Raw genomic sequence first — 26,824 nt, 5'->3', positions numbered from 1 at the left:
TAAATCAGCTGTCAACTTCTAAGCATTGGAGAATATAAATAACTTGATTTTTTGTGGCTTCTCCTGAAAAAGTATAGATACCATGGACCTACAGGTCACATGGGAAACACCTGTACCACTGTACTCTCTAAATGGCTTCTCCACATTGAGTGTGGTGGCTTGAATATGCTTGGCTCAGGGAGTAGCACTATCAGGAGGTATGGCCTTGTTGGAGTAGGTGTGGCTTTGTTGGAGGAAGTGTGACACTTTGGATCCCTCCTCCTGGTTGCCTGGAAAACAGTCTTCTCTTTCTGACTGCCCTTGGATCAAGATGTAGAATTCTTAGCTCCTCTAGCACCATGTCTGCCTACATGCTGAAATGCTTCCTTTCATGATGATAATGGACTGAACCTCTGAATCTGAAAACTAGCTCCAACTAAATGTTGTTCTTTATAAGAGTTGCCTTGGTCATGGTATCTCTTTACAGCCATGGAAACCCTAAGACATTAAATTAGACATTCATTGACTGTGCAGGACAGCCTTGGCTCCAGAAATAAGAAAAGCAAAGAGATTTGCCCAGATCCTTCAGCAAGTGCACAGCAGACAGGAGTTTTCCTTAGTCCTTAATGACTCAGAGTTTCTGGTCTTTTCTCACTCTGGGATTGAAGAATATCCAGCTACCTTTCCTCACACTTTGAGACACTTAGGATCATGGGACATGCCACATTGAAAACAATGACCTTCATGAAGATAAAGTGCATATCGTCATATAGACAACCCCCACACACTAGTCCCTAATAAGGCTGTAAGACTTCTCAATTTTGTTATAGGTGACTCTTCCTGTTCTGGAGATTTCTCCATTGGTAGCATATCCTTAACAGAGGATTAAATGCAGATTTGACCTTAGATGTTCAAGCATCGTCACAGCTTACAAACAATAGTTTATTAAAACAACAACATCAACAAATCAATAGTCCCTAGGCCTGTTAATGCTTAAATGTCATTAGTCATTGTACGATGCTAGCCCAAATCCTTTTAAAGATGCAGTTATAGGAATATATTATACAAATTAGAAAAAAGCAGATACTGCTTTCTAGTTATTCAGCTTTTTCAGATTCTAATTAGAGAGGAGGCAGAGATGAGGAAATTATGCAAAAACCCAAGCTATAAGGTTCAGCGCTGCCAAACAGAGAACACAAGACGTCCAACGGGTGCTGAATGGGTGACAGACAAAGGATGTCTGTGGGATTTTAGTGCTTTTCTGCCACGAATCTCTCTCTCCCTTACAGTCTTTGACTTCAAGGATGTTTTCTTGGACACGGTACATAAGTAGCACATGGGGAATGTGACAATTGCTTGACATAAGTTTTCTTTTCTTTCTTTCTTTCTTTCTTTTTTTTTGTTTTTTGTTTTTGTTTGTGTGTGTGTGTGTGTTTTTTCGAGACAGGGTTTCTCTGTGTAGCCCTGGCTGTCCTGGAACTCACTCTGTAGACCAGGCTAGCCTCCAACTCTCGAACTCAGAAATCTACCTGCCTCTGCCTCTCAAGTGCTGGGATTAAAGGCGTGTGCCACCACCACCCGGCTGACATAAGTTTTCAACACTAGCGACTTCTTGATAATTCCAATATGTGGCAAGTGTGTGTGTGTGTGTTGTCTGTGTACACACATGTATTTATATGTAGTGAGTGTTTGCTGCATCTTTCTGTATATATGTGCTCATTCTCCTCAGCTATGAAGGAAAGGAAGCCCTCATGGGGGTGACGGGGCAGTGAGGGAGAAGAGGCTAAGGAGAAGTCAGAAGTCATTCAATCTCTCCTGAACGCTGCCCAGAGTAAGCCCTACTGACAGTCCAATTAGGGACGAGCATGAGGGTGGCTAAGAGGCAATTTGAAGACAGACCCAAGCCTTTCAAGATGCTTCCAGAGCCCTGATTATAGATCAGCATGGAGCATCAGGCCCAGTACTGAAGACTTCGTTCTGTTCCTCAAGCAGTCTGGAAGCAGTCAGGAAGATGTAACAGTGTTTTGTTTCTTTGGTTAGGGACTTCCTTAGCCTACATGGACCACAAAAAGTGACTGTGTGGGAGCCCCAGCGATTCAGATAACAACAAAACTCAACCGCCAGCCTTACCTCTTTTGCTAATGACCTCTCAATTAAAGCAATTTTCCAGTCCTCTCAAGAGCAGAGCAGCTGGTGGCAGTTCAGCAAAAAACGTAACCTCGTCTAAATGTCAGGGTGCTGAGTGAGAAGCGGGCAGTGCAGAGCCCGGCATCCCCGCCCGACTCCGGCTCCCATGTGAAAGTGCTGAGTGCTCAAGTCGGTCTTCTAATTAAACTTGGCAGTATTACAATGAAAAATGAGATTTGGGAGTTGGCACGGAGGCACATAAACAAACTTTTATGTGAATAATTAAGTCAGAGTTAAGCGAACACTGGAGCCTCTTTAATCAGCTTGTGATTACAGTTAGTAGTAAAAGCCGAAAGTTTTCTGAAATGTCAGTGTTGCGCATGTGCTGTCAGTGTTGCGCATGTGCAGACGTCATTTTTAACATACCTTCTTTGAAATGCTCAGCCTATCTCTTTGTTTTTACACCATTTTTCCTGTTTCCATTTTCTTTGTCTTTTAAAAATTCTTACCCTATAAGACAATCCATTACGATGATGGCAGTAGTGAAAAAACCTCCATGTGTAAGCATGTCTGCACCAACATCTTACATGGGAACACACACAAAGCTACAATAAGACAGGGGGAATTATATTGTTGATTAGCTTTTAGAGATTTCTATCAAATTCAGGGAGCTATTAGGTTTGAATTCCCAGCCACGTGGATGGCTCTGTGTCCATCAGAACTAACCACGTGGAACAAGTCTAGAGCCAGGAATGGATGGAGCAACATCTTAGTTCACCTTGGATTTCAGGGCTCTAAAATGAGATGCTAAATGCTGGTTGGTTCCAAAGCATTGCCATGAACGCTGCTTCAACCTGGTCCGCCTCAGACCCTTATACATCCCCGGAAATCACATGAGGTTTTACTGCCAGACAAATTTTTCTAGATAGAACTTCTTCAGAGCTCCAAAGCAAAACTTGAATAAGCCAGGATGTTGTGTATGCCAGGCAGCAGCTTGTGGAAGGCCCACGATATTGCAAAATGTCTACCTTCTAAGTTCAGAGCATGAAACTTGCTTCATGTCAAGCTCATGCCTTGCATTTTTTTGAACTACCAATGACAGATAAGAAAAATGTAGGAAACTCAGTGCATGTTTAAGATGCAGGAAGTCAGCTTTACTGTTCTTTACTCCTTGAAAGGTAACAGCAGTGAATATGCTGGTACCACATATATCACACACGGAACATGTAGTTTCTTGTGATATATTTAAAGAATGGATTTAGAGGTATGGATATGGATTTTTTTTCATTCTCTAGTCTAGATTCTCCTCTCTCAAGCTTTAAATCTTTTCAAGGAAGGAATGAATAATATTATCCAACTACTATACAAACTCTAGGCATACTAGAGCTAATATCTCCCTCCGTCTTCATTATAACAGTGTGTGTATATGTGTGTGTGACACACACACACACACACACACACACACACACACCCCTATGAAAACAAAACCAAAAAAGTGCATGATTCTCTGGCTAGCTTAATTCAATGTTGAATAAGCATTTATTCTAACTTTAAAACAAACTGCACTCTGTCTGTCTTGGTTGGTCCTGAAAGATGAATTTTTCTGCTTACCTTGGACACAAAACATTCTGCTATGGCCACAGGATCATTTTCACAGTTTTCCAGGTCTTGAAGAAGTTTACTAGTAAAACAAAACACACAACGAGGAAGTATTAGATTGTAGTCTTTAAGACATTTTATGGAACTTAAAATTGACCTTTCTAACAACATTTATAAAGAATCAGGCTATAGGGTCACAGGTCTACTGCCACTGTGTCCAAGGCTTAGATAAGAGTTTTCAAGGTCAGGGGTAGAGCAGGAGTTTAGACACAGAGTGGACCAGTCGTTCTCCCACCAGAGATAAAGCGTGCATAGGAGTTAAGTATCCTGGACATCTGTCATCAGTTGTCAAAATGTTCACATACATCCATCCATCGAAGAAGTGCCTAGGTACCCATACAGTCTAAGGCATACAAACACATACACCCGCCCACAGCCACCGCACCCCTCATATCAACCAGCAAAGTGGGCCAGGTTCCCTGTCTCAATGAATTACTAATGCATTTGAAAAATAAGACGCTCAATCACATTAATGAAATTATCAACAGAGGAAGTGTTCATAGGAAAGACTGTTCAAAGGACAGATACACCAAGAGAAGAGCTATCGATACTCAAATGGGAACTCCTTAAGCGCTGGCGGCAGGACCACTGTATCGCATGGCTATCTGTTCGACCATTTAATCTACCAATGCTGCACACAATTCTGAAAGTGGAATGGCTTGGTCACTAGATATTCTTGGCTAAGTGATACATTTCCCAGTTGCATTCCTTATACATTATAATAACGTGTAGTTTAGTGTCAGTCAGGTGCTTATTTTTAAATGTTATATGCTATATATTTAATACAAAGACAGATGGTTCTACAGAAATAGAATAAAATAGACCCTTGCTTTATGCTGCGCATCGGCTATGGCCACTGCTGAGAAGTATTTACTGTTCCCACGCATGTTGATGAAGGGTTGCCACTTTTCCAGTTTTAGCTGTTGATCCTTTCATTTTCTGAAACTCCCACCTATCATCTTCTTAACTGGATGTATTTTGCAATCCGACTAGATTAAATGTCCAAATTTACATCCTTAGGACAATGAGAATACTGTGGAAATAATGATCCTAGCTTAGCGTTAGCATCTATGTGATTTCTTTTCCTTTCTTGTAGATCCATGATGTCCCTCGAGTTAAAATAATCTCTCCCAGGATGGATGTTTTTTATATACCTCTATGCAGATGAATGGAAAAAAAAACATGGTTGAAGAAAAGAGAGACCTGTTACCTCTTCATACGGTTCTAGAACTGTGTCATTTGAAAAAAAAAGTCACAAAAACTTCCTTCTTTCCACATGTCTCCTTGTATAGCCTGCTAATTCACTGCCAAACTGCATGTGTAACTTAGAAAATGCTGTGCAAGTGAACATTTTTTCTGGTGATGCCACTCCTGGGGGTGTACTGTCGCTGGGGGCCTTCTGTCCCTGAGCCTGTGGACTGCACTTCTGCCAACATGGACCGTTCTCCTGCTGTTCTACAGTTCTGCAACTCTCTTGGTGATCCATCACCCTGGTTTGACTCTTGTGCTGGGTGTTTTACTTCTTACCATTTCCCACAGAATCTGTCCTTTGAGAGAAGGCAGTTTCTGGAAGCTTCCTAAGTGAGGTTGACCAGACTTCCAAGTTCTAGGTCTTTTTCTTCAGTAAATGTTCTCCATTCAACTGGTAAATGTTCTCCATTCAACTGGCCTGTATAATGCTGCGGGACACAGGACTCTTGCTTGGAGTGATTTTCTTAGAATGTTTGCAGAGCCCCATGAATTAAAATACTGCTGTTGAGAATTTAGTATCACCTTTTTTCCCCCAAATTGATCCCTCTATGTGATTTCTTATTTTTCTGTAAGGTCTTTAGAACATTTTTCTTTGCTAACATACTTCTGAGGTTCTGTGTGGGTCAGTGTTGGGTCTGGTCCCTGATCATGTACATAGCAAGTATGGATTTGATCTTGAGCTGTAGCATTGAAAGTCCCCTTCTTCAGGACATGCATAGGACATTCATTCCTAAGAATGCCGTTTTCCATTCCTCCTTCTCTTCAGAATACAGCGAGCTTTGCCAGGGGCTGTGTGACTTGGCTTGCCTCACAGAAACAGGAGGTGTTTGCTGGTGTTTGCTATGGAGTTAAACAGCAAGAGAACTTCAAAAATGTAAACTGGTTCCCAAACAAGACCACAAAGCTTAAAGTCATAAAATCATTTGCCAAAACATGTGGGTTTATGATTATTATTATAATATAAATTGATACTTTAGTCATTTCTGAGCTTTAGTTCCTAACATAAATAAAACATAATAAAATGCAGGCAAATATGCTTATGGGTCTTAACCACCTACAGGAAGGAATGCAAGGGATACTGGAACCAAAGGTTAAATAGAGCCTACTGTTTTGGAATCATGTGTTTGACACATTTATCCTTCTGCTGGTGCGTGGCAGAGGTCCTGTTACTCACATTTTAGATCTGCTGGTCTGATTTTCTCATTTTCTCTTCTTTTTTTTTCTCAACTTGTTGCTAGTTGTCTGTTCTTAGGATATCTTATCTTCATTTTTCATCTATTGACACTTTTTTATTTCTAACATGACACCCTTGAGTTTTGGAGGGTTTGGGGTTGTCTTTGTTTGAGCCTGCTACTTGGATGCTTCTTTATACTTCTTCTGTTCTTATTTCTCAAGCACAGAGTATTCTGTTGGGTAGCACAGGATGGTGTTGATGGTGATGATGGTGTTGATGGTGATGATGACGGTGTTGATGGTGATGATGACGGTGTTGATGGTGATGATGGGGTGTTGATGGTGATGATGGTGGTGTTGATGGTGATGATGATGGTGTTGATGGTGATGATGACGGTGTTGATGGTGATGATGACGGTGTTGATGGTGATGATGGTGGTGTTGATGGTGATGATGGGGTGTTGATGGTGATGATGGGGTGTTGATGGTGATGATGGGGTGTTGATGGTGATGATGGGGTGTTGATGGTGATTCTGGCTGTTCTTTGTCTTGTGTTGAGCTCTTGTTCCTCTGCAGGATGATTTTGGCTTCTGTTATCTATCCAATAGTCCAATAGTTCTAAAAAAAAAAAACCTCCCTGGGAATCTTTACTTGTCCTGAATAGTTTTATGTCAAATTGACACAAGCTAATGTCATCTGAGGGAAAGAAAAAATACTTCTACAAGAATGGGCTGTAGGCAATCTGGTTGGGCATTTTCTTAGTTATTGATTTATGAGGCCGGGCCAAGTCCATTGTGGGTGGGGCCATCCCTGGACTGGTGGTTCCAGGTTCTATAAGAAAGTAAGGTTGATCAAGTCACGATGAGCAAACCTGTAAATAGCATCCCTCCACTGTAAGGGGGCCTCTGCTTTGGCTTCTGCCTCCATGATCCCACGTGGCTTGAGTTCCTGCTTTGGCTTCCTCAGTAGACAGTGATTGAGGTTATGTAAGCAAAAAACAAAAACAGAAAAACTTCCCGTCCCCCCCTCCCCCCAAGTTTCTTTTAGTTACAGTGTTTCGTTATAGCAGTAGTGATGCTAAGATACCTGCAAGTGAGGTACCATGATGCTGATGATAGTCTCTGGTGAAGATGGAGCTTAGCACATAGTGACCCTCATTCTAATTATAACCTATTTATACTCTGAAATACTCTTAAAGTGGATTACACAGACACACGCACACACACGCACACACGCACACACACACGAAATTAAAACTGATTATAAGCAACTTATATAGAAGATAATTATATTAATATAAATATTTCTTGTACAAAAAAGAGGAGCATGTTTTACATTTTTGTTCACTTCTCAAATTTAACTCCAGCTGGCTTCTCTAACCTGCTTCTGAATTCAACCTGCTGTAGTCTCTCAGGGTAACATCTACTGAAAACCAAACAGCCACAAAAACATGTCGTTAGGAGATGGGGTGATATTTTAATGGCTTCTTCAGACATGGGTGACTAAACTTTGATAGTCCCCTGAAAATCAGTGGTAGGTTTTTACAAGCCTGCCGGAGTTAGAAATCACACTGAATGGGCCATCCTATCACTTTCAATTCCACCAATTGTCCTAAATCCCAAACGTTTCCTCCAGTATTCTTATAAAAAGTCTCCTTTGCAAGATTATTTTTTACTTTGGCAAGTGTCATTCAGATATTTGTATTGCTATCTATAGCAGAAAGGGTGGAATCAAATGAGAAGCAGCTGAAAGCTAACCACTGTGCTCTGAGTACTGAGCAGAGGTGAGAAAAGGTAAGAGACAAAGAGGAGTGGAAGACAAGACCGTTGGGGTTGGTTCTCTTATTTACTGAAGGGAAGATTGCTCTGTTTGCAGGATTTGTGTCAATCTTCTCTCTGGGGAAGATAAGAATTTTGAGAGGTTTCCAGAACACTGTATCACAGCTTGAAATATTCCTTGGTTATGCACAACTCCCCACATTCTAAATTCTGTGCTCTGAGCATTCCCTCTAAGCACTGATTTTATTTTCAGAGTGGATTAACTGGGAGGAAGAAGTGATTGGGGTCCCTCAACCTGGCTCTAGACAAGCCTCAGAGCTGGGAGGGAGGATAGATCCTGGAAAGTCCCAACCAAGCTTTACAGAGAGGAAATCACAGGCTGCAAAGAGGAAGCTGCTTATCTTAGATTACACAGATCATAACTAATGGCAAAGCTGTGGACAGAAGGAAGGTTCTCGAACCTCTCCTCTGCACTCTGTTAGAAGCATGGCTACTGACAGAGGCACTTCCTCACCAAACTTAAAGTAGCTAAGTATTAGATTGTGTGCCCTGGAGTTTTCAAAGACCCACCTGGGAGACTCCATTTAATTTTTATACCTTTTTATTTAGATAACACAAACACAAGGTAAATGAGATTGGTAGGGGATTCTTTCTCTCATGTTCTTTCATGGGGGCTAGTTTTCAAACGAAACTGTGTGCGTGCTGCTCAGCACTGACTGAGATACTTCCCTGTCTGGTGTGAGGAGAAGCAGTGAGGTAAAGAAGACAAAGCAAAAGTCCTACTTATGATTCATGTGCCTATGTCCTGACCATAGGTGATCAATGTTAATAAAATAATCAATACCGCCTGGTACCATGTAATCTGCAGTCAATAAAGGAGAGAGACTGGGGGGGGGGGATTGGGGGGGGGTTTGGGGGGCTCATAATGTTTAGTCTCTGAGACGGTGATTGATTGATTGATATTTGAGGGCATGCAGAGGCTTTGGAGAAATCATTTAAGAAATGAGACCCCAAGTTAAAGACAGAATGAGCTTGGTATGTTTTTGTGTAAGATGTAGGAAGGAAGCAGCTGTGGCCGGGGGTTGCTGAAGGTAACTGGGAGGAAGGAAAGACTGACTGTGGGATAAAGTGTGTGTGTGTGTCTGTGTGTGTGTGTCTGTGTGTGTGTGTGTGTGTATGTGTGTGTGTGTCTGTCTGTCTGTCTGTCTGTCTTAGTGCAATAGGACCAATCACCAGGAACAGGACTGGTCACCTAGAATTAGTCTAACGGGCCAACGACTATAGAGATGGCCTCAGTACAGCAGTGGGCAATGAGACAAGCAAAGGATGCCAGTTTTCTCTCAGAGTTAAAGCCAGATTTCAGCCATCTTGCTTCACGGTCTGGGTCTATTCTCTTCACCCTGAGTAATTAATTATTCTGAATCTCTCCTCTCTTTTGAATGGGATCACGAACAAGAAAATGCTACTATTTCCTTCTTGAGCTCAGACCTCTGAACTTGCCCTAGTGGACAAAGAGCAATAGCTTTGTTCTCTTTCAAGAGAGTACTCTATGTGATGCTTTCTCTGACCTCTGCTGGGAACCTGAAGGGAGGGACTGTGACTTCAAGGTCATACTGCCTTACATTGAAGGGTCAGGAACAGGGCTCTCTTCCATGTGGCGTAGACTCCAGGCAACACTTCCTTCTCTTACCACTTAACTAAGGTGGTTTAATGTGTGGCTTCCACAGAGTCTCCTGTGCATTTGGGAATGGAAAATGGCTCACAGGTACATTAGGCTTTTGTAGTTGTTTTGTTTAAATACATGGCTTCTCTTTGTAACCCTGACTGTCCTGGAACTCATGACTAGATACCTCAGCCTTTAACTCCAGCTGACCAAGCCTGTCCATTAAAGGATTCCCACCAGTGTACAAAGCTGAGAGTCACTGTGGTGGATTGTTGAAAATGTACTAAAATGGAAATTGTCCCACCTCTCTCTGCTTTGTTATATGTTCCAATGAATCATTACATTGCATTAAAATTACATTTTAAAAAAAGCACAGCCAAAGATAAGTGTTTAGACTTTAGACATCTTTAGTTTATTTTGTGAAGACTTGAATAAAATTGAATAAAATGAACTGTCTGGTCCTTCGGAGCATCCTGGTTTTTCCTGGAGTATACGGCTTGCTGCCCTTCTATATAAGGGCGGTGTCATTCATGCCCGAATTGTAAGACCAAGTCCTGCATTTTGCTCACAGTAAAGGCTCAGCACAGGTATACAGAGTACAGACAAAGATCTGAAGCAACAAGGAAATTTTCACTTTAAGTTTTGATGATTTTGATCTGCCTAGAATCAATTCAGACATAAAAATCCAATTTGGAGGAACTGCCTGCATTTCCTCATGATTCATCCTAACAGAAAGATTCAAGTTACAGTTTCAAACAGCTTTTCTCTATTCCAAGAGTACTGGCAGTTTTTTTCTTTGGCAATACAATATTTTTTAGAAGCTTTGGGATTTTAGGGCTCAAGTGGTTTCTTTTAACTAACCATTTGGAGATTTATTCCAGACACCAAACTGGAGACTTAAATTTCAGAGTTGGTGGGGAGGTTTATACGGCAAGAGATGTGGCCACTAAAAAATAGACCAAAATGAAGTCTCAGTTGGATTTCATGATGAGAGACTTAAAAATGTGAGTCTCACGATGCATCAAAACAGAAAGGAAGGCAATGAAAGAAAAAAAATATCATCATTCATGTACAGGCATAAAGTATTTATTTCATCAGTATACAAACACCGAAAGCATCATGGGCACTTGGAGTTTATTCTAGTGACAGTGCATGTATATGATTCAAATCAGAAGTCTACCAAGAGTAGTTCACTCGATATGCACAGCAGTAAAGCAATATGCTATTTATTCAAGTCAAAGTCTGCATTCAATAATGTTCAATATCCACAATATTTCTGAAAGTTTGAGCAACATGGAGAGGTGTTTCTCTAAGTTTCATTATGCTTAGTTCATAAGTAGAGAAACGCTTCAGATGATGTCAAAATGAGGGTAAGGGCACTAACACTGAGGGAGAAAGCTGACTGAGAGCAGTGGGCTGAGAAGAGGACCCAAAGGGAAGAAGATCTGAATAAGGAAACAAAATATGTCACCTCACTTTCAGAATGACAGAATAGAGTTCTAGAAGCATCTACAAGCCATTGTTAAATATCACAAGGAAGCCTGGAGACCTCTTTTGATATGACAACATATTTAAGAATAAAAAGCACCTAGCTGAGAATACATAGTTAATTAAAAGAATAGGAATAAAAATTAGTCAAAATGACGTCAGCATTTTAAGGTCTCTTGGAGTGAATTTTTAAAACTATATGTTTTCATGTGGGAGAAAATTTGTTAAATATTCTTATAGGACATTTTAAATGGTAGCTGGGACCCGGTGAATATCTGGAATCCCAGGATGTGGGGGGTGGAAGCAGAAGGATTAGGAGTTCGAGGTCATCCTTGGTTATATAGTGAGTTGTAGGCCTGTCTGGGCTACATGAAATTCTGTCTCAAAAATAAGTAAGCAAATAAAGAATTGGTCAAAGAGGCACATGGCTAGAGATGTGATGATTGGGTCAAATAAAAAACTGGTGTATCTTGACTGGACCCGCATCTTACCCATTCTTCCTTCAGTGATGACATAGAATATTGACATCTAAGACATTTGTCTCTCTGGTTTCTAAAATATGAGGGGATGATACACGATAGGAATGTTTGTGCCATAGAACCTGGCAATCATGATCAAGTCCAGATTTCTCTCTCAATGCCATGGCAGAGAACTGGTGCTCTAGCACGTGTGTGTCTCCTCTATATAGTGCAGAATGATATTGGAGAAGGGCATATTAGAGGTTTTCAGTGGGATATTCAAATATCCCCTTTATAATTAAAAGGATTTAAAAAGTAAACATGGTACAGAGAAGCTTGAAAGAAGCTGGGGTTTGTTATACATCACTCTGTACTTTTCTCTGTTTTAGAAATCCAGATTAAGAATTCCCTAACTCACATGTTTGGGACCAGAAATGTTTTTGGATTTTGAAATACCTGCATAGACGCAGAGATGAGACCCAAGTATAACACACAAAATTCTGTTGTTCCATCTGCAGCTTATATATGTAGCTTCAAGGTAATTTTGCAGTTTTCAGTGAACCTGTGTTAGGACTATGACACATGAGGTCAGAGGTGGGAATTTTCCACGTGTGCTACTGTTAGCATTTTGTCTAAGCTCTGCCTCACTGTTACCTGGCAACAACCAGGTATGCCTGACTCACTATAAAAGGGATGGCTTGCCCCTTCCTTTTGCTCTTGCACCTGCTTTCTTGCTCCCTCTCTGTCCTTTTGCCCCTTACGCCTCTTTCCCCATTCCCTTTCCCCTTCTATCTCCACGTGGTCATGATGGCTGGCCTCTACTTCTCTTCTCCTTCTCCTTCTCCTTCTCCTTCTCCTTCTCCTTCTCCTTCTCCTTCTCCTTCTCCTTCTCCTTCTCCCTCCCTCTGTCTTTCTCTCTCTGTCTCTTTCTCTCTCTCTGCCTCTACTACCCTCTTGACTCCCCTCCCCATGCCCTGAATAAACTCTATTCTATACTATACCCTTCCCCCACACCTAACCACACCTTCACAAAACATATTCCTTCTCTCTTTATCTTTTTATAAACACATCAGCCACATTGTTCAAAAGTTTCCAATTTGGAATGTTTTGGATGTTCAGGTTTAAGGATGCCCAATCTGTATGTCTTGGGAAAAATGAACCAATTCAGCTGAAAATTGTAGACTAATATAGCCACCCCTTTAATTCAGAAGACTTAAGTTTTACCTACTTGAACACAACATTACAATTTTATGTTGAAAAACCTAGAAGTAAGCTAACAAGAGAACTTTGGAGAATTCTATTTAAAGCTCCATCGTGATTTGCCAGACAATCGCATCTTGGAAATCAATTGGAAGATCATTAAAAATGCATGAGGGATGCCATAAAAGGTTGCATTAATGTCCTTACTTAACCAACTCTTAACGACCACAGGGTCATGTCCTCTAAGCTATAAATACAGATCCTAGGTCTGAGAAGGTGGAAATGAAAACAAATGGAGACAAAACATACAGTCCTACTGTATGTAGCTGGGCATGGTACTGAAGCCCTGCAACCGCAGCACTCTAGAGACTATCACACACAGACTGTGAGTTCGAGGCTAGCCTGGGCTACCTAGTGAGTTCAGGGTCAGCCTGGAATACATAGTGAGACCCTATCCCAAACAAATATACAAGCAAGCAAGCAAGCAAGCAGGCCACCAAGCAAAGAACTAACCTACAAAACCCAGGCAATTTAACAGTAAAGTTAAACAACAGATATTCTTTTCAAACCAGATGTTAGAAATTAACAAAAATAGTATCCAAAGTGGCTCAGGACTATTGAACAGAGGATTTCTGGTCTGAAAGGCTGATTCGTCATGTGTGAAATTTATGTGTCTTATTGCATTTGGTCCACCTTGCGAAGTTGCTAAGAGGATAAAGGTACTGCATGACCTGTGACTACACAAATGTGGTCACTATGGCTAGCAGCATGAACCCAATGGCTTGCCACCGTGTGTCCTCATTCATGCCTTGTATGACATCATCAGCAGGCTATTCCTTCACTTGAACCCAGGCATATCTTAGACAAGAATGGCTTTCATGGTCAATGGACATTCAACAGGAAAAAAAAAAAAATGGATTCAAGAACAGAGAGTCCTTCCCAGTCACCAAGCTTTGGCAGAGTGGTCCTCACTGTCAAGTCCTTTCCTGCTAACTTCCTTTTATATTTTCGTAGATTAGGAGACACGTGAACATTTAAAGTTCAAGGAGTGAAAAGTCTCCCCTGAGTTCAGCCTAGTTTCCCGGTGATCAGTAACGGCTTGAAGAACAAGGTTCTGCTGCGAGGGAGGGCACATGGCTGAGTGAGCCCCGATGACGTGTATGAGGGGATGATGCCTCTAAAGCTGTCTGGCCTCTGGCACAAAAGAAATACTCCACAAGTTCTTGTCATCATCAATTTATAGCCAAACCACAGAAGAGCTAGGCCAGGGGCCTCTCAGCATCTAGCGTCTTTCTGGTTCACAGTTTCATTAGTGGGCTCTGGAAACTGATGCTATCCAGGGACTTGTGGAATTGCTAAATAGGGGCCTGTGTTAAAACCAACACATCACTAATGAGCATGTGGCTTCTGCAGTTTTTGATGTCCTTCTCATCATCTTATTGCTGGGCTAGATAGTGTTTCAATAGTGTTTCTCGGCTGTGGGTCCACATTATAAAGACTTGAGGGCCTTTTAGAAAATTCTCATGCTGTGGCCCCATCCCAGATCAATGAGTCAATTTCTATGGGTAGGGTTCAGATATTGCTTTTTAATAAAAATTAGGTTTTTATTTTTTGAGAATTTCATACAGTATATTTTCATCAGATATTTTCCCCTCCACCAACTCTTCCCTGATCCTCCATCACCTCCCTACCCACCCAACTTCATGTGTTTTCTCTCTCTTAAAAACAATAATAACAACAAGTCCCACGGAGTTCAGTCTGTGTTGGTTGACTACTCCTGAGCACCGGGTCCACCCTGGAGTGTGGTTGACACACTCAGTGTCATTTCATTGAAGATTTAATTGAACTGCTTTTGCCCCTCCCAGCAGCTATTAATGTCAAATAGCTTCTTGGCTGGGGTAGGACATCATGCTCATTTCCCTTTCACGCTGGGATTTTGTCTGGCTTGAGCTTGTGCAGACCTTGTGTGCACAGTCTCTGTGAGTCCATATGTCCATCAGCCCTGTTGTGTCTGAAGACTGCTATTTCTCTGGAGTCATCCACAACCGCTTGCTCTTACAATCTCTCTGTCTCCTTTGTATAAAGCCCAGAGCCTTTAAAAGAAGTGATATGATCTCATCTAGGGCCAGATATTGCTTGTTAGTTTGAGACATGATGCCATGTAGCCCAGGCTGACCTTGAACTCACTGTGTGGCCGAGGATGACCCTTCCACTTCTGATCCTCCTGCCTTGGCAGGTGAGCCCATCACTTATGGCTTTATCTGGAGCTGAGAAAGAAACCTATGTATGCTTGGCAAGCAATCTTCACCGTGGTCTTTTTTTTTTTTTTTTTAAAGAGAGTTTCCCTCCGGGCAGTGGTGGCGTATGCCTTTAATCCCAGCACTTGGGAGGCAGAGGCAGGCAGATTTCTGAGTTCGAGGCCAGCCTGATCTACAGAGTGAGTTCCAGGACAGCCAGGGCTACACAGAGAAACCCTATCTCAAAAAACCAAAAAGAAGAAAAAAAAGAAACAAGAAAAGAGAGAGTTTCCCAGGTGCTTCAGTGGGTGATCCAGGAGAAGCATGGGCTAGGAACACACAAGGTTCCTAGGTTCTCAGAGTCTGCAAGGTTAGGTAAATGAAACCCTGATGTAGCTTTAGTGTTTCCTATGAACTAGATTGTCAGACCGGGAGGATCCTGGCTCCTACAAGCCAGGCTGGTGCTAAATATCAGGAATCCAAAGGGGACAAAGGAGATGAAGATCCTGTCTCTGAGGAGCTCATCTTTATTGGTCCAAATAAGCAAAGAGGGATAGGACGTAGCTTGCAGTACGGTTGAATCACAGAACAAGGGAGGACTGCAGTTCACTGTGTCACGTGCACACCTCTCCAGTGGCAATGTTTTAGTGCTTGCTGCATTATGACATTGAGCTGGTCCTTTAAGTATGTCAGCTAAGAGCTTCACCACAGCCACAGGAGGGGACATTTTGTGGTACTCGAGTCTGTTTGTTCATCAAAGTGTGGACATCTCCCATGGGTCAGATGAAATGACAAATACCAGAACCTGTGTTCTTAGCCTGACTTTTGTGTCTTCTAAGCTGTGCTACAAACTGTTACAAGAGCTTGTATCTGTTCCCACTCCCTGCAGCTTCCTGTCTTGGTTACAAGTATAACTTTCTAGCCTAGTGTTTACCATCCAGGACTGACAATACATATGTGAATTAAGTTATTTGAACTGGGGACTGCAAGATGGCTCAGCAGGTAAAGGTACTTGCTGCCAAAGCCTGATGACCCAAGTTCCTTTTCTGGAACCTATATAGAGGAAGGAAACAATTCCTGCAAGTTTTCTCTCCCTGTGATACACACACACACACACACACACACACACACACCACAAATAAATTTAAGAATATTGTAATAATTTGGCAGAAGAAAGCATGTTGAAAATCTAGATTCCAGAGAGCAAGCTAGTGTGATGCCCTGCTTGCATTCTGTTATGGACAAAAGATGTCAATGCTCTACCAGGGAGATGAGTGTACTCTCTGAGATAGTAGAACAGATGGTTATAACATTTATGAAGCCAAATCAAGGATTATGGGCAAAGATTTCTTAGGTGTGTTCAGCTGAAAGAAATCCATAATGTTCTTATGTCAGAACAGCCTTTCATGCATTGACTCACCTATTGAAGAAATCCATAATGTTCTTATGTCAGAACAGCCTTTCATGCATTGACTTACCTATTGAAGAAATCCATAATGTTCTTATGTCAGAACAGCCTTTCATGCATTGACTCACCTATTGAAGTGGTAGATATCCTCAATGTTTCCGAAAAGGGCGGCCCTGTTTTCTGTCCCCAGGGGAAGTTTGGTTTGTTCCTGGATGCATGCCAGGTAATCCTGTGAAATCAATGAGAAGGATGCCTTAGGACTCCTGATCTTTTCTAAGACATTTTTAATATGTAAGGCGAATCACTGGCATCTATTTTAAATAACTTATGATACTAACACAATTATTACCTTTATCATGGGTTACAAACAAATTTTCTCTCATGAATGAGTACAAGGAGAATGTATGGTCTACATTAAAGGATCCACCCTAACCCCAAACCACCAGAGCTTCCCTCTGTGGATACTGATCACAGTTAGTGAAAATGGCAGAGTTAGGGCAGGATATCATTTCTTGTGTCTTTAAGTAATTAAGAAAAATATTCAGTGGTCTCATGAGATAGCTCAGTTGGAAAGCACTTTCTGTACAAGCATTAGGACCTGAGTTCAAGCCCTGGGACCTGTGATGGTGAGGCACGCTTGTAATCCCAGTGCCGCGGAGGTGGAGACCGGAGCTTGTTTGTTGGCCAGCCAGCCTAGTCTGACTTCCTAGTCCCAGGCCAATGAGAGACCCTGTTTAAAAAACTAAAGCAGACAGAACTTGTAGAACAACACCCAAGAGTGATCTCTGACTTACCCATTCACTCTCAAGCACACTTGAAATGCATACAGTGGGAAATCAGAAATGAAAAAAATCAAAGTGTGATAGAGTTGTGTTAGATAAGTCTAAGGCATAAAGGCATCAGATATGTATACATAGGACGAGATTCTCCTTCAGATAATTTGGGAAAGTTTAAAAACTAAGCACCCTACTTACTTTTGTTAAGCGTTAAGTCCTATTAATGAATTCGGGGATGGAAATCATTTTATACGTCTAGCATTTCAATGGTTCTCAGATATATCCCACATCTGTCAGACTCACAAGGGTTAAACCAGCACATCCCAGAAGCTGTTTGAATTGCCAGGAAAGGGGAAACTGTACGCTCCAGAGTTCATCACTCAGTGTTCTTCTCTTCAAGCATCACTGAAGAATGCACTCAGTGGGAAGCAGGGGCAGAATAAAGCAAAGAGTGAGAACAGCTGAAATAATGTAAAAAAAAAAAAAATCTAGCCCCTCCCCGCGGCAGCTCTGCTTCCTCCCAAGTACAGGATGCAGGTCAGCTGCAGCACGGTGGAAGGAGGGGAGGGAGAGGGTGCCTATGCAAAGTGACAGGGATCCCAGAGCCCAGCTCCCCACTGTACCCCATTTCCCAGCAACACAGGAGGTGTTGTGCAGAAGAACCCAGGGAAGGAAAAGCTATGACTTCGTATGCATCGGAATCTCTTTTTTTAAAATGTCTTTCCCTAAGCCATGTTCATTCTCAGTCTTTGTTCCTTTCATGAAAAGCGAAGGCTTTGCTGTTAGCTTCCTGAAGTAGCACAGGTCACTGTCTACCCCCAATAGGCTTCCATTCTGGTCCTTTCCTCCTAAAAGCTTGGCCACACGGGACCTTTATTATCTTTTGAAGCAAGCTTTGTTGGTACTGGCCTCTCTTCTCTCCTCTCTCCTCCCTTCCCTCTCTTTCTGGAACGACTCATAAGAAAGGAGGCTCACAAGATTTTAGTGTAGTTAGGATCACCCCCCACACCTCAAGCAAAGCTTTTTGTCACCATCATGAGTGGGGAAGTTGCGAATGTGCAGAGGCGTTCACGTCTAGCCATGAGCAGCTAAGCATGACAGATCCAGGGAACAGTACACTTAGAGCAACAGGTACAACCAGAACTTCATCCAAAAATCATTCACTGAGAGCTCACGGAATGGGTCAGTGGGTAAAACCCTGTTGTCAAGCCTGATGCCCTGAGTTTCCTCCACAGAACACTGGTACTGGCAGGAGAGAACCAATGCCCACCCATTTTCCTCTGACCTTCACACTTAGGCCATGGCATGCAGTTCTCCTCCAATAGATGCCAAACAAAACAAATCTGCATTTTTGTTAAAATTACATGTGGTACATAGAAATGGTTGAATGACTACTATCAAGTATAAACATTTGATAGTAGCTTAGCATGTCATTAAATACTTAAAGTTCTTTATTATTTTTGTGTGTGTGTGTGTGTGTGTGTGTGTGTGTGTGTGTGTGTGTGTATACACTTCCAAGTGTCCAAGGAAGCCAGATGTATCTGATCCCCCTCCAGCTATAGTTACAAACAGTTGTGAACTGCTCAACATGGGTGCTAGGAACTGAACTTGGGTCCTCTGGAAAAGTAGTAAATGGTCTGGTTTTAACCACTGTGCCACCTTTCCAGACCCTAATTAAACATTTTGAAGGTGCATTTTGCATGTAAACTAAAAGTAAACTAGAGACCCTGGCACCTACCAACACCTCAAACTGAGGTATAGCCAGGACAGTGACAGGGCTGCTAGATTCACATGACTGGATCCTGCAGGCTATGAATGAAAAACCCAGTCAAACGCCTTGCAAAACTTCATCTGGGGTTATAGATAAAGCCTGTGGTTTCCTCTCATCAAATCTCTGAAGGTAAATGCTTTGAAACCCTGAGAGTCCACAGCAGAGACCCTGTATTTTAAAAGCTGCATGCTTTTCTGACGTTGTTGAGAAAATAGGCCACTAGGAGTCCACATTTTTGTAGGTCACTCTAGATAACAGATCAAAGTTTAATGGCCACAACTGGTTCCCTGATCTGACCATAATTAAGTCTTTTAAATAGGGATGTTAACCCTGAACCAGTTACTGGAAACTACTGTAGCATGTGCTGCCCTGGCAGCTGTAATCATCCCTAGCCAAAATGAAAGGCTGGAAGCTCGGCCTAATAACAGTTCAGTCTCTGCCCAAATGACGGAGTGGGGACACCAGCAAGCCCTCTGAGAGCACATTGAACTGCCTATTAATTTCACTGGCTTCGTGTCAGCACCTGTGGCCATTACGTGGCTCACAAGCCATCCACAGAAGATGTCTGCATGGGAAAGGATTCTAGGCTAAGAAGGAATTCACTCAACTTCAGGCGGGAGCAAACTGACAGAGACACACAGAAAAGAGAGCTTTCTACCATTCGGTTTCCCTATTTTCAATTACAAAATGTGCTTTAGAATATCTAGTTTTTAAGTAGTGTATGTCCTCCTAAGATTGTCTTCATTGGATGGTGTGGGCATGACTGTCCTCCTCTGGCTTTTTATTTGAAAATATCAAAGTCCAGTCTAACTTAGTGTCCGTCAAGGTGTGGCAGTAGACAGGAGACAGTTTAAACACTGTTTTGGACCCACAATAACGTAAGGACAAAACCTGAAGGCAACCATGTTGACACCTTGATAATGAGTTTAACTATTTTGGCTCTGTTAATAAATCTGTTTTTATAATTGGTTTATCTTTTTAAAATTCAAATTATTTAAATTTTTTTTATATTATGTGTATGAGTGCTTTGTCTGCATGTATGTCTATGCACCATGAGCGTGCATGGTTCCTTAGAAGTCAGAAGAGGGTGTTTGATCCTCCCTGGACCTGTAGTTACAGGGAGTTGTGAGTCTCCACATGAGTCCCAGGAACAGAACCATGCCTCCGACCCCACAACTGGCGTGTCTTGTTCTTTCCTATTTTACTAAACCAATAATGAGTGACAAGCTATAACATGGCACACACGCACACACACACACACACACACACACACACACACACACACACACACACACACGGCAGTTAAAGAAGTCCTGGTCTAGATAATCCTGCTGCTAACAGTTCTACAGAGATCACTGGGACAATTTCTACAAGGTGCTTGAAGGAATTTAGCCAATGGCTCCTCCATCCTATCTCTTCTTTGAGATTGTGTTTAAAATGTTAAAACCTGCTTAGCATGTTACTTGAGACAAACCACAAAGAAGAAAAGGCATTTATGTGTATGGCAGGTAGCTATGGTGCCTCCTTATGTTTAAATCCATTTTCTTCTGTGCTCTCTTTTGCTTGGAGATCCACTATACAAAGAAAACTGGAAACTTCTTTCCAAATCCTCTTGCTTGTATTTCAAGCTCCTACACAGTAGATTTCTGTGGTGCTTTTGGGTCCGGCCTCTGCTGTCAGCACTTCGTACTTTTTGAATAGAAGGCTCACAGTTTCTGTTTTTCTTGATGGTAGTGGTAGTCTTTCCGTTTGGAGAGAGCATCCTCTCCATTTTGCAGAAGCCACCACCTGGTAACTGTGTTGGGATCCCAGTGACACCAGAATGACCTACATTTATGTGAGTCACCATCCTTTGCACCTGCGCTGTTATGCCTGCTCCCCTGTCTCTATGCATTTCCCTGAGAAGACTGCTCAAGGAGAAATCCAAACTTAAGTGATAGGCTGCCAAGTGTATCTCCATGTTCCTGTTTTGTTCCTGTTTTATTCCTGTTCCTGTTTTGTTCCTGTTTTGTGGGGAGTATAAAAGGGAGTGACGCAGTTGAAAATATAGCATTTGGTCTTTACCAGATGACTCCTTGTCTTTCTTTCTTTCGCCCTCAGCCCTCTGCCAATCCAAGGAACTCAGTCAGCTATGCTGGCATAGCTGACACATTTATATATCGATCTACAGTGTAAAACACACTCCCTTCCACCCAGCCTGTCCTTCCTCCTGGTCCCTCCCCCCCACCCCCCAGGGCATGGGTACCAAGTTCTAGTGTACAAGCTAGGTGTTTACAAACTGGATCACACAGGATCCCTTCCTCCAAGGAGCTGCCTCCTTGGCTAGCTGAAGAGACAAGTGTCAGCAAACAGGTCCCTGTACATTTCTGGCTAAATGACCAATAAATGTCCAGGAGAGAGGAACCCACTTATTTAGCATGGAAGGGATAACAGGCAAAGGCAGGAGTGGTCCATTCTGGGAAGGGGTTGTAACCCTTGGCAGGACAGAAGATCTTTTTAAAGAGAGACACTTGTGCTGCTATCAGACTACCAAAAAACAATGGATTCCAAAGGAAAACATTTATACTGGAATTCCACACTGGAGGTTGGGAAGAGGAGAAAGTCTGAAGCCTTGATGTTAGCCAGAAGAGAAACTTGCCTCCCAGAAGGCCATCACCCAAAAGCTGGATTAGTGATGGGCAGAGATAAATCTTGATCAGGATCACACACACACACACACACACACACACACACACACACACACACACACACACACAAAATCCATGCCACCAAAACCCTCTGCTGCAAAGCAACTTCCACCAGGCAGCAGTACAGAGCCTCTCCTCCTTCTGAGTCCTAACTTTTTCTTTTTTGTAACTTTTCCCATTCCTTTCTCCTAGTTCTTTTTCTTTTGGATGCTTGCCAGAAGTCTAAGCATGCTCTCCCAGTCACTCTGGGTTTTCCCACTGTTCTCTGAAGCTCCCACTGCTGCCCTCTCTCTGACACACACATCTGGCTTCTGCCAGGCAACTGCCTGTTGACTTCCATTGCACAACATGCTGGCCTAACTCAACTGGCATGCCTCTCTTCCTCTTCTCTGTCTCTGTTGCCCTGGCAGCTGCTGAGATTTACAGCTTGCCTGTCCTGTTTCTCTCCCAAACACTAATAAAACTGTCCTGGAGTTTCCTTCCAAGTCTATTTCTAAGTTCTTTTATTAACAAAACTATCTAGACTAACAATCCAAAAGAGGCCACTCCGTATTTCCTAGCAACAGTGGCAGCAATCAGGATGCAATGGGATAAATACTCCAGTATCAGTACCAAAAAGGCAACCATATGGAGGATTGTTAGACCAGAGCAGCTACGTATGGGAGCACTACCTGAACCTGAGAGCCGTGGAGAGGAGGGACACTTAAGTGAGGAGGGTGAAGGAAGGGAGCCAGTCCAGTGAAAGGCATGCTTGGATCAACTGATCTAGTAATTGCTGGTCTCTAGGGAGAGGAAGGCTGGGATTCCCTCTCTTTTTCCACATTTTGTCACTGAGGAGGAATGAGGAGTTCTATCAGCTCCCTAAAGGACACTTTACCGTTCACCGAGCTAGCAGGTAGGTTGGAAGGTACTGAATACACAGCACCCTTGGCTTCCTCTTTTCTTGGGCCACGCAGGGAGGTAGCTGGGCTATGGGCCTAGGCACTCACTATCTTCTATCTTCCCTTTTAGTTTTTTCCAGGTAGTGGCCTGCAGAGGCCAAAGCAGGTAGTAGACCTTCCTGACAGGCTGGAAATGTCTCCTTCCTGACAGGCTGGAAACATCTCCAAACCAAGGCGACCATACTCTGAGATCTCTGGGGATCAGTGGTAGAAGGAGGCAAAGCCTATTTCTGACTTGTCACATGCAGACTACAGTAAGGCTTTGCATAGCTCAGCCTTGTACTCTGCCCCCATCAGGGGCCGAGCTCTGAATAGGGCTTCTGTTCTATAGTCACTGTCCTCTCCATAGCATATCCAGGGATGGCTATGCCTGCTAAGACTGTCTTAAAATCCCAGGCCTCTGACTGAATCTCACTTGGATTCACCTTAGCACTCTGTTCCTAAGGGCGTGGAATGGAAGGTAGCATCAGCCTGGGGGTAAAGATAACACACCAGCATTGGACCAGTTAAGATTGTAGTGACTGAAGGTCATCTGAGGAATCACCAGGACAGGAGTGACCTGTGGATTGTTGGCCAAGGGAGTTCTGGCCCATCTTTGAAGAGTTGGAGTCCCTCTTAAATACAATCTATTGACAGAAAGTGGGAGCTAACACTTATCCCGTGTTATAGGGTCAGTGACCACAGCAAGTGCCTATTGATGAGAAAGTGACTTTTGGGGATCTCAGGGCCAGAACACTTCAACCTCAGTAGACCAGCAGCCTACATGAGCAGGAAAGAACCACATGGAGTCCTCTACCCTGAGAGGATCATCTAACAGCTCCTGCAAATAGAGGCTTAGCAATGAGTGTTGGAGATGCAACACTTTGAGTAGTGGTAAACATAGTATCCACCCCCAGTGGAGATCAGGCCCTGGACAGAGGTGAGGAAGAGGCAATTCCCTGGATTGTAAGGATCTTAAAGCATAGAGCCGGTCATGATGCCGCTGCTTACTTCTCCCTGAAACCATCTTAGGATCCTTGGGAAGGGATGGATGTTTAACTCCACCACTAGAAGGGGCTATTGATCAACTTGGAAGAAGGGAAGTAGATTAGTGGAAGATCTGAGAGGTGTGGCTAGATAAGAAGGGGATGTAGGAGCAGGAGGGTGTGTGGAGGGAAGGATGTGTCCACCCAACATCTGCCACCTTTGCATCTATGGATGGGCTGTTGACACAGGAGGAAGCAGAAAAAAGAAGAAGCTTGAAACTATAAGATCCCATCCATCTTTATTGTAGTGTATTCAGGAAAGGCTTGGGGGTGCATGCTGTGCTTTATGTTCTGTGTATAGGGGTAGAAAAATGCCTTATCTCTGTAGGTTCTACACACACACACACACACACACACACACACAGAGAGAGAGAGAGAGAGAGAGAGAGAGAGAGAGAGAGAGAGAGAGAGAGAAAATTTAAGTCACAGTTTGGCAATTTGAGTGGAATAAGCATTATTTACAAAGAGCTTTGAGCCATTTTCAAAGTATATAGACTTTTAATCTTCTTTTCTTCAAATACACTACCGAAATCTTATACTGAAAAATCCCTGCTGTGGTTAGCAGATAAAGTCTGAAAGCTCTAATACGCAGGCTGATATCTGCCTATCGCTTTCTCTATTCAACCCTTCTGTGGGAGGAGGACACTGTCAAAGAACGGGAGCCGAGAGCCTGTAGGTCCTCAGCTGCCCTATCAGGCTCCAAACAAAAGCGAGTACTCTGGAGACAATGCTGCTTCAGGCCTATGGCATGACGCCTGCACATCCATGGAGAACAGGGTGACTTGAAACACTGTGGAGGGAGAGGGGAAGAGAAGAAGAAAGAAAGGGAAGAAGAGAGAGAGAGAAAAAGAGAAACAGAAGAAGGTGGTAGAAAGAAAAACAGCAGAAAAACAGAAAGACAAAAATGGGGGACAGAAAAAGGAGAAAGGGGAAGGGGGGAGTTGGGGGATGGGAATGTCACATCGAACATTAGAGTTAGAGGCAGCTCCTCCTCCTGCTGAAAGAAGCTCAGGTCTCCTTTCAGGTGTCCTAATCTATTGCACAGAGGCTGGTCCCATTGACAATATGTGGACATCTGCTAAGGACTCGGAGATGTTTTGAAAAAAGAGCAGTAAACCCTGAGGTTTCGCCTCATTTAAGTTCTATAAGATTCTTCAATACATAAAACCAGTGAAAAAATGCAAGGAATGGCCCTAGTCAAGCTTTGACAAACGACACTTGTGCTTGCTCACGGCTCGCCATTGTCTCCTTTTATCCCCCTGAACAAGGTTATGTCCTCATAGTGAGGACACAAGACACCAGGCCTGTGGGAGAGGGGAGCTGGGAGGTAAGGGGGCTGGCAGCTCTCCCCAGAGAGAGAAGTTTCAGGAAGGAGGAGGGAGCATGGATTTTGTTAAAAACAGATCCGTTGAGAAAAACAACTACTTGAGCTAGGAATGCTTGGATTGGTTTTCTCCTAAAGCCTTTAAGCTGAACAGAGTCCACAGAGCAGAGGCTTCTAAAATTTGTTTCAACTATTTGTCTCTTCATGTAGTCTTTGAGACACGGTTTTGATAACTGCCCAGGCTGGCCTGGAACTTGCAGTCCTCTTGCCTCAGCCTCCCTGGTACCGATCATTACAGACACACCATGCAGCTGACTCTGCCAGTGTTAAGACTTCTTTGTGCTCAGGGTGGATATCTCTTCCTGCACCTCTCACGACCATTGCAGACATCCCTGGAGGTCACTGGCCATCCAGTCTAGTGGAATCCACATAGCCTAGCTTAAGCAAGAGGGCCTTGATCAAAAAGAAGGTGAAGCGTGACTGAAGAAGATATTGATGCTGGTCCCTGGCCTCTATACATGTGTGTAAACACATGTATGTACCCTCCTTCCCACACGAACACATATGAATATGTAAACACCCCTTTTTCCCTGTCTAAAATGCACTTAAAGTTTTCAAAGAGCATGGATCACGTTTTCATGGGTTAAGATAAGGGTAGACACATGGCACCTTGGGGAAATGCTTTTAAAGAGTCAATTATCCTCCATATCTAAAAACTACTATTCTTTTTAATTACTTCTAGCTACCATGACAAAACAAAACAAAAAACAAAAACAGAACAAAACAACGCATAACAGGAAAGTGTTTCCTAGCCAGTCTATATGCCTTTGAATAGAGTTTAATATGGCTCGCCGTGGGCACCAACCAGACAGGTGTTAGAACACATCTGTAGGTGGCTGCAGTACAGGACATGCTTCAGCCCGAGTCACCTGCAGATCAGACCAGACCAGAGTGGAGACATTCCTCCCAGGACCAGGAGGTCTCCAGCACACATGATACAACTTGGCCTTCTTTTGTTTTAAATCCACTAGAACAGTAACTTCGAAACAACCTGCTTTTGTTCTCTATTTCTGCTTCCTCAGCCCTTTCCTGTCTATAAAAGCAACCTCATCAGAACAGGCTTTCCGTTTTATAGAATAAGGTGGTGTCTGGTTCTCATAGCACAAATCAAAACCAATTAAGAGCCTCAAAGCAAATTTATTATAATTTCACCTTTTGACATAGGTAAGCAGAGAAGTTAAGTGACTGCTCTCGCGGGATTCATTCTTCTTCTTTTATTAAAATTTATTTGTTGCTGTTTATTTTGGTTGGTTGGTTTGTTTTTGAGGCAAGCTTTCTCTATGTAGCCCTGGTTGTCCTGGAACTTGATTTGTAGACCAGGCTGGCCTCAAACTCAGAGTTCCACCTGCCTCTGCTTCCCAAGAGCTAGGACTAAAGGCGTGCATCACTGCCTGGACAGATTCTCCCTTCTTGTGTCTTTTTCCCTCCATCTCTTCTTATTCTTTCCTCCTTACCTGGTTGACTTCATGTAGCATCTTTTTTATACTTGCTTTTGGCTTTCCCAGCACTAAACTACGTAAGAAAACAGACAGATGCAATTAGAAAAGGCTATATCCTCAAAAGAGAAAGTATGGCTGCCCAAGGACATATCAGAGAGATGGGATGTGTTGGCAATACTTTTAAGTACCTGAAAATAAAAAGGCAACTCATCTAAATCACAAGCAGAGGGCAACTGGCATTATTTGAATCATGGTATGTTGCACATAGCTTTATCTACCCCACCTAGCTCTGGGAATGGACCACCCAGCTTCCCTTGAATCCATGGATAAAATACACACACACACACACACACACACACACACACACACACACACACACA

At 42.9% G+C, this 26,824-nt stretch overlaps 1 protein-coding gene across 4 annotated transcripts in view; it reads right to left on the bottom strand.

Moving 5' to 3' along the window:
• Nucleotides 1-26,824, bottom strand: part of Plekhg1 (pleckstrin homology and RhoGEF domain containing G1) — a 220,914-nt gene that overhangs the window by 40,526 nt on the left and 153,564 nt on the right. For all 4 annotated transcript variants that reach the window (XM_028764377.1, XM_028764374.1, XM_028764376.1 and 1 more), the window contains 2 exons: nt 16,550-16,650; nt 3,718-3,787 (listed from right to left, as the gene is read on the bottom strand). In XM_028764377.1, coding sequence (XP_028620210.1) covers nt 3,718-3,787; nt 16,550-16,650 — 171 coding nt within the window. The remainder of the gene's footprint in view (nt 1-3,717; nt 3,788-16,549; nt 16,651-26,824) is intronic.

The sequence above is a fragment of the Grammomys surdaster genome, unplaced genomic scaffold (assembly GCF_004785775.1).
Source record: "Grammomys surdaster isolate TR1022 unplaced genomic scaffold, NIH_TR_1.0 143, whole genome shotgun sequence".
Classification (NCBI taxonomy): domain Eukaryota; kingdom Metazoa; phylum Chordata; class Mammalia; order Rodentia; family Muridae; genus Grammomys; species Grammomys surdaster.
This window is presented reverse-complemented; position numbering and strand designations above follow the sequence as displayed.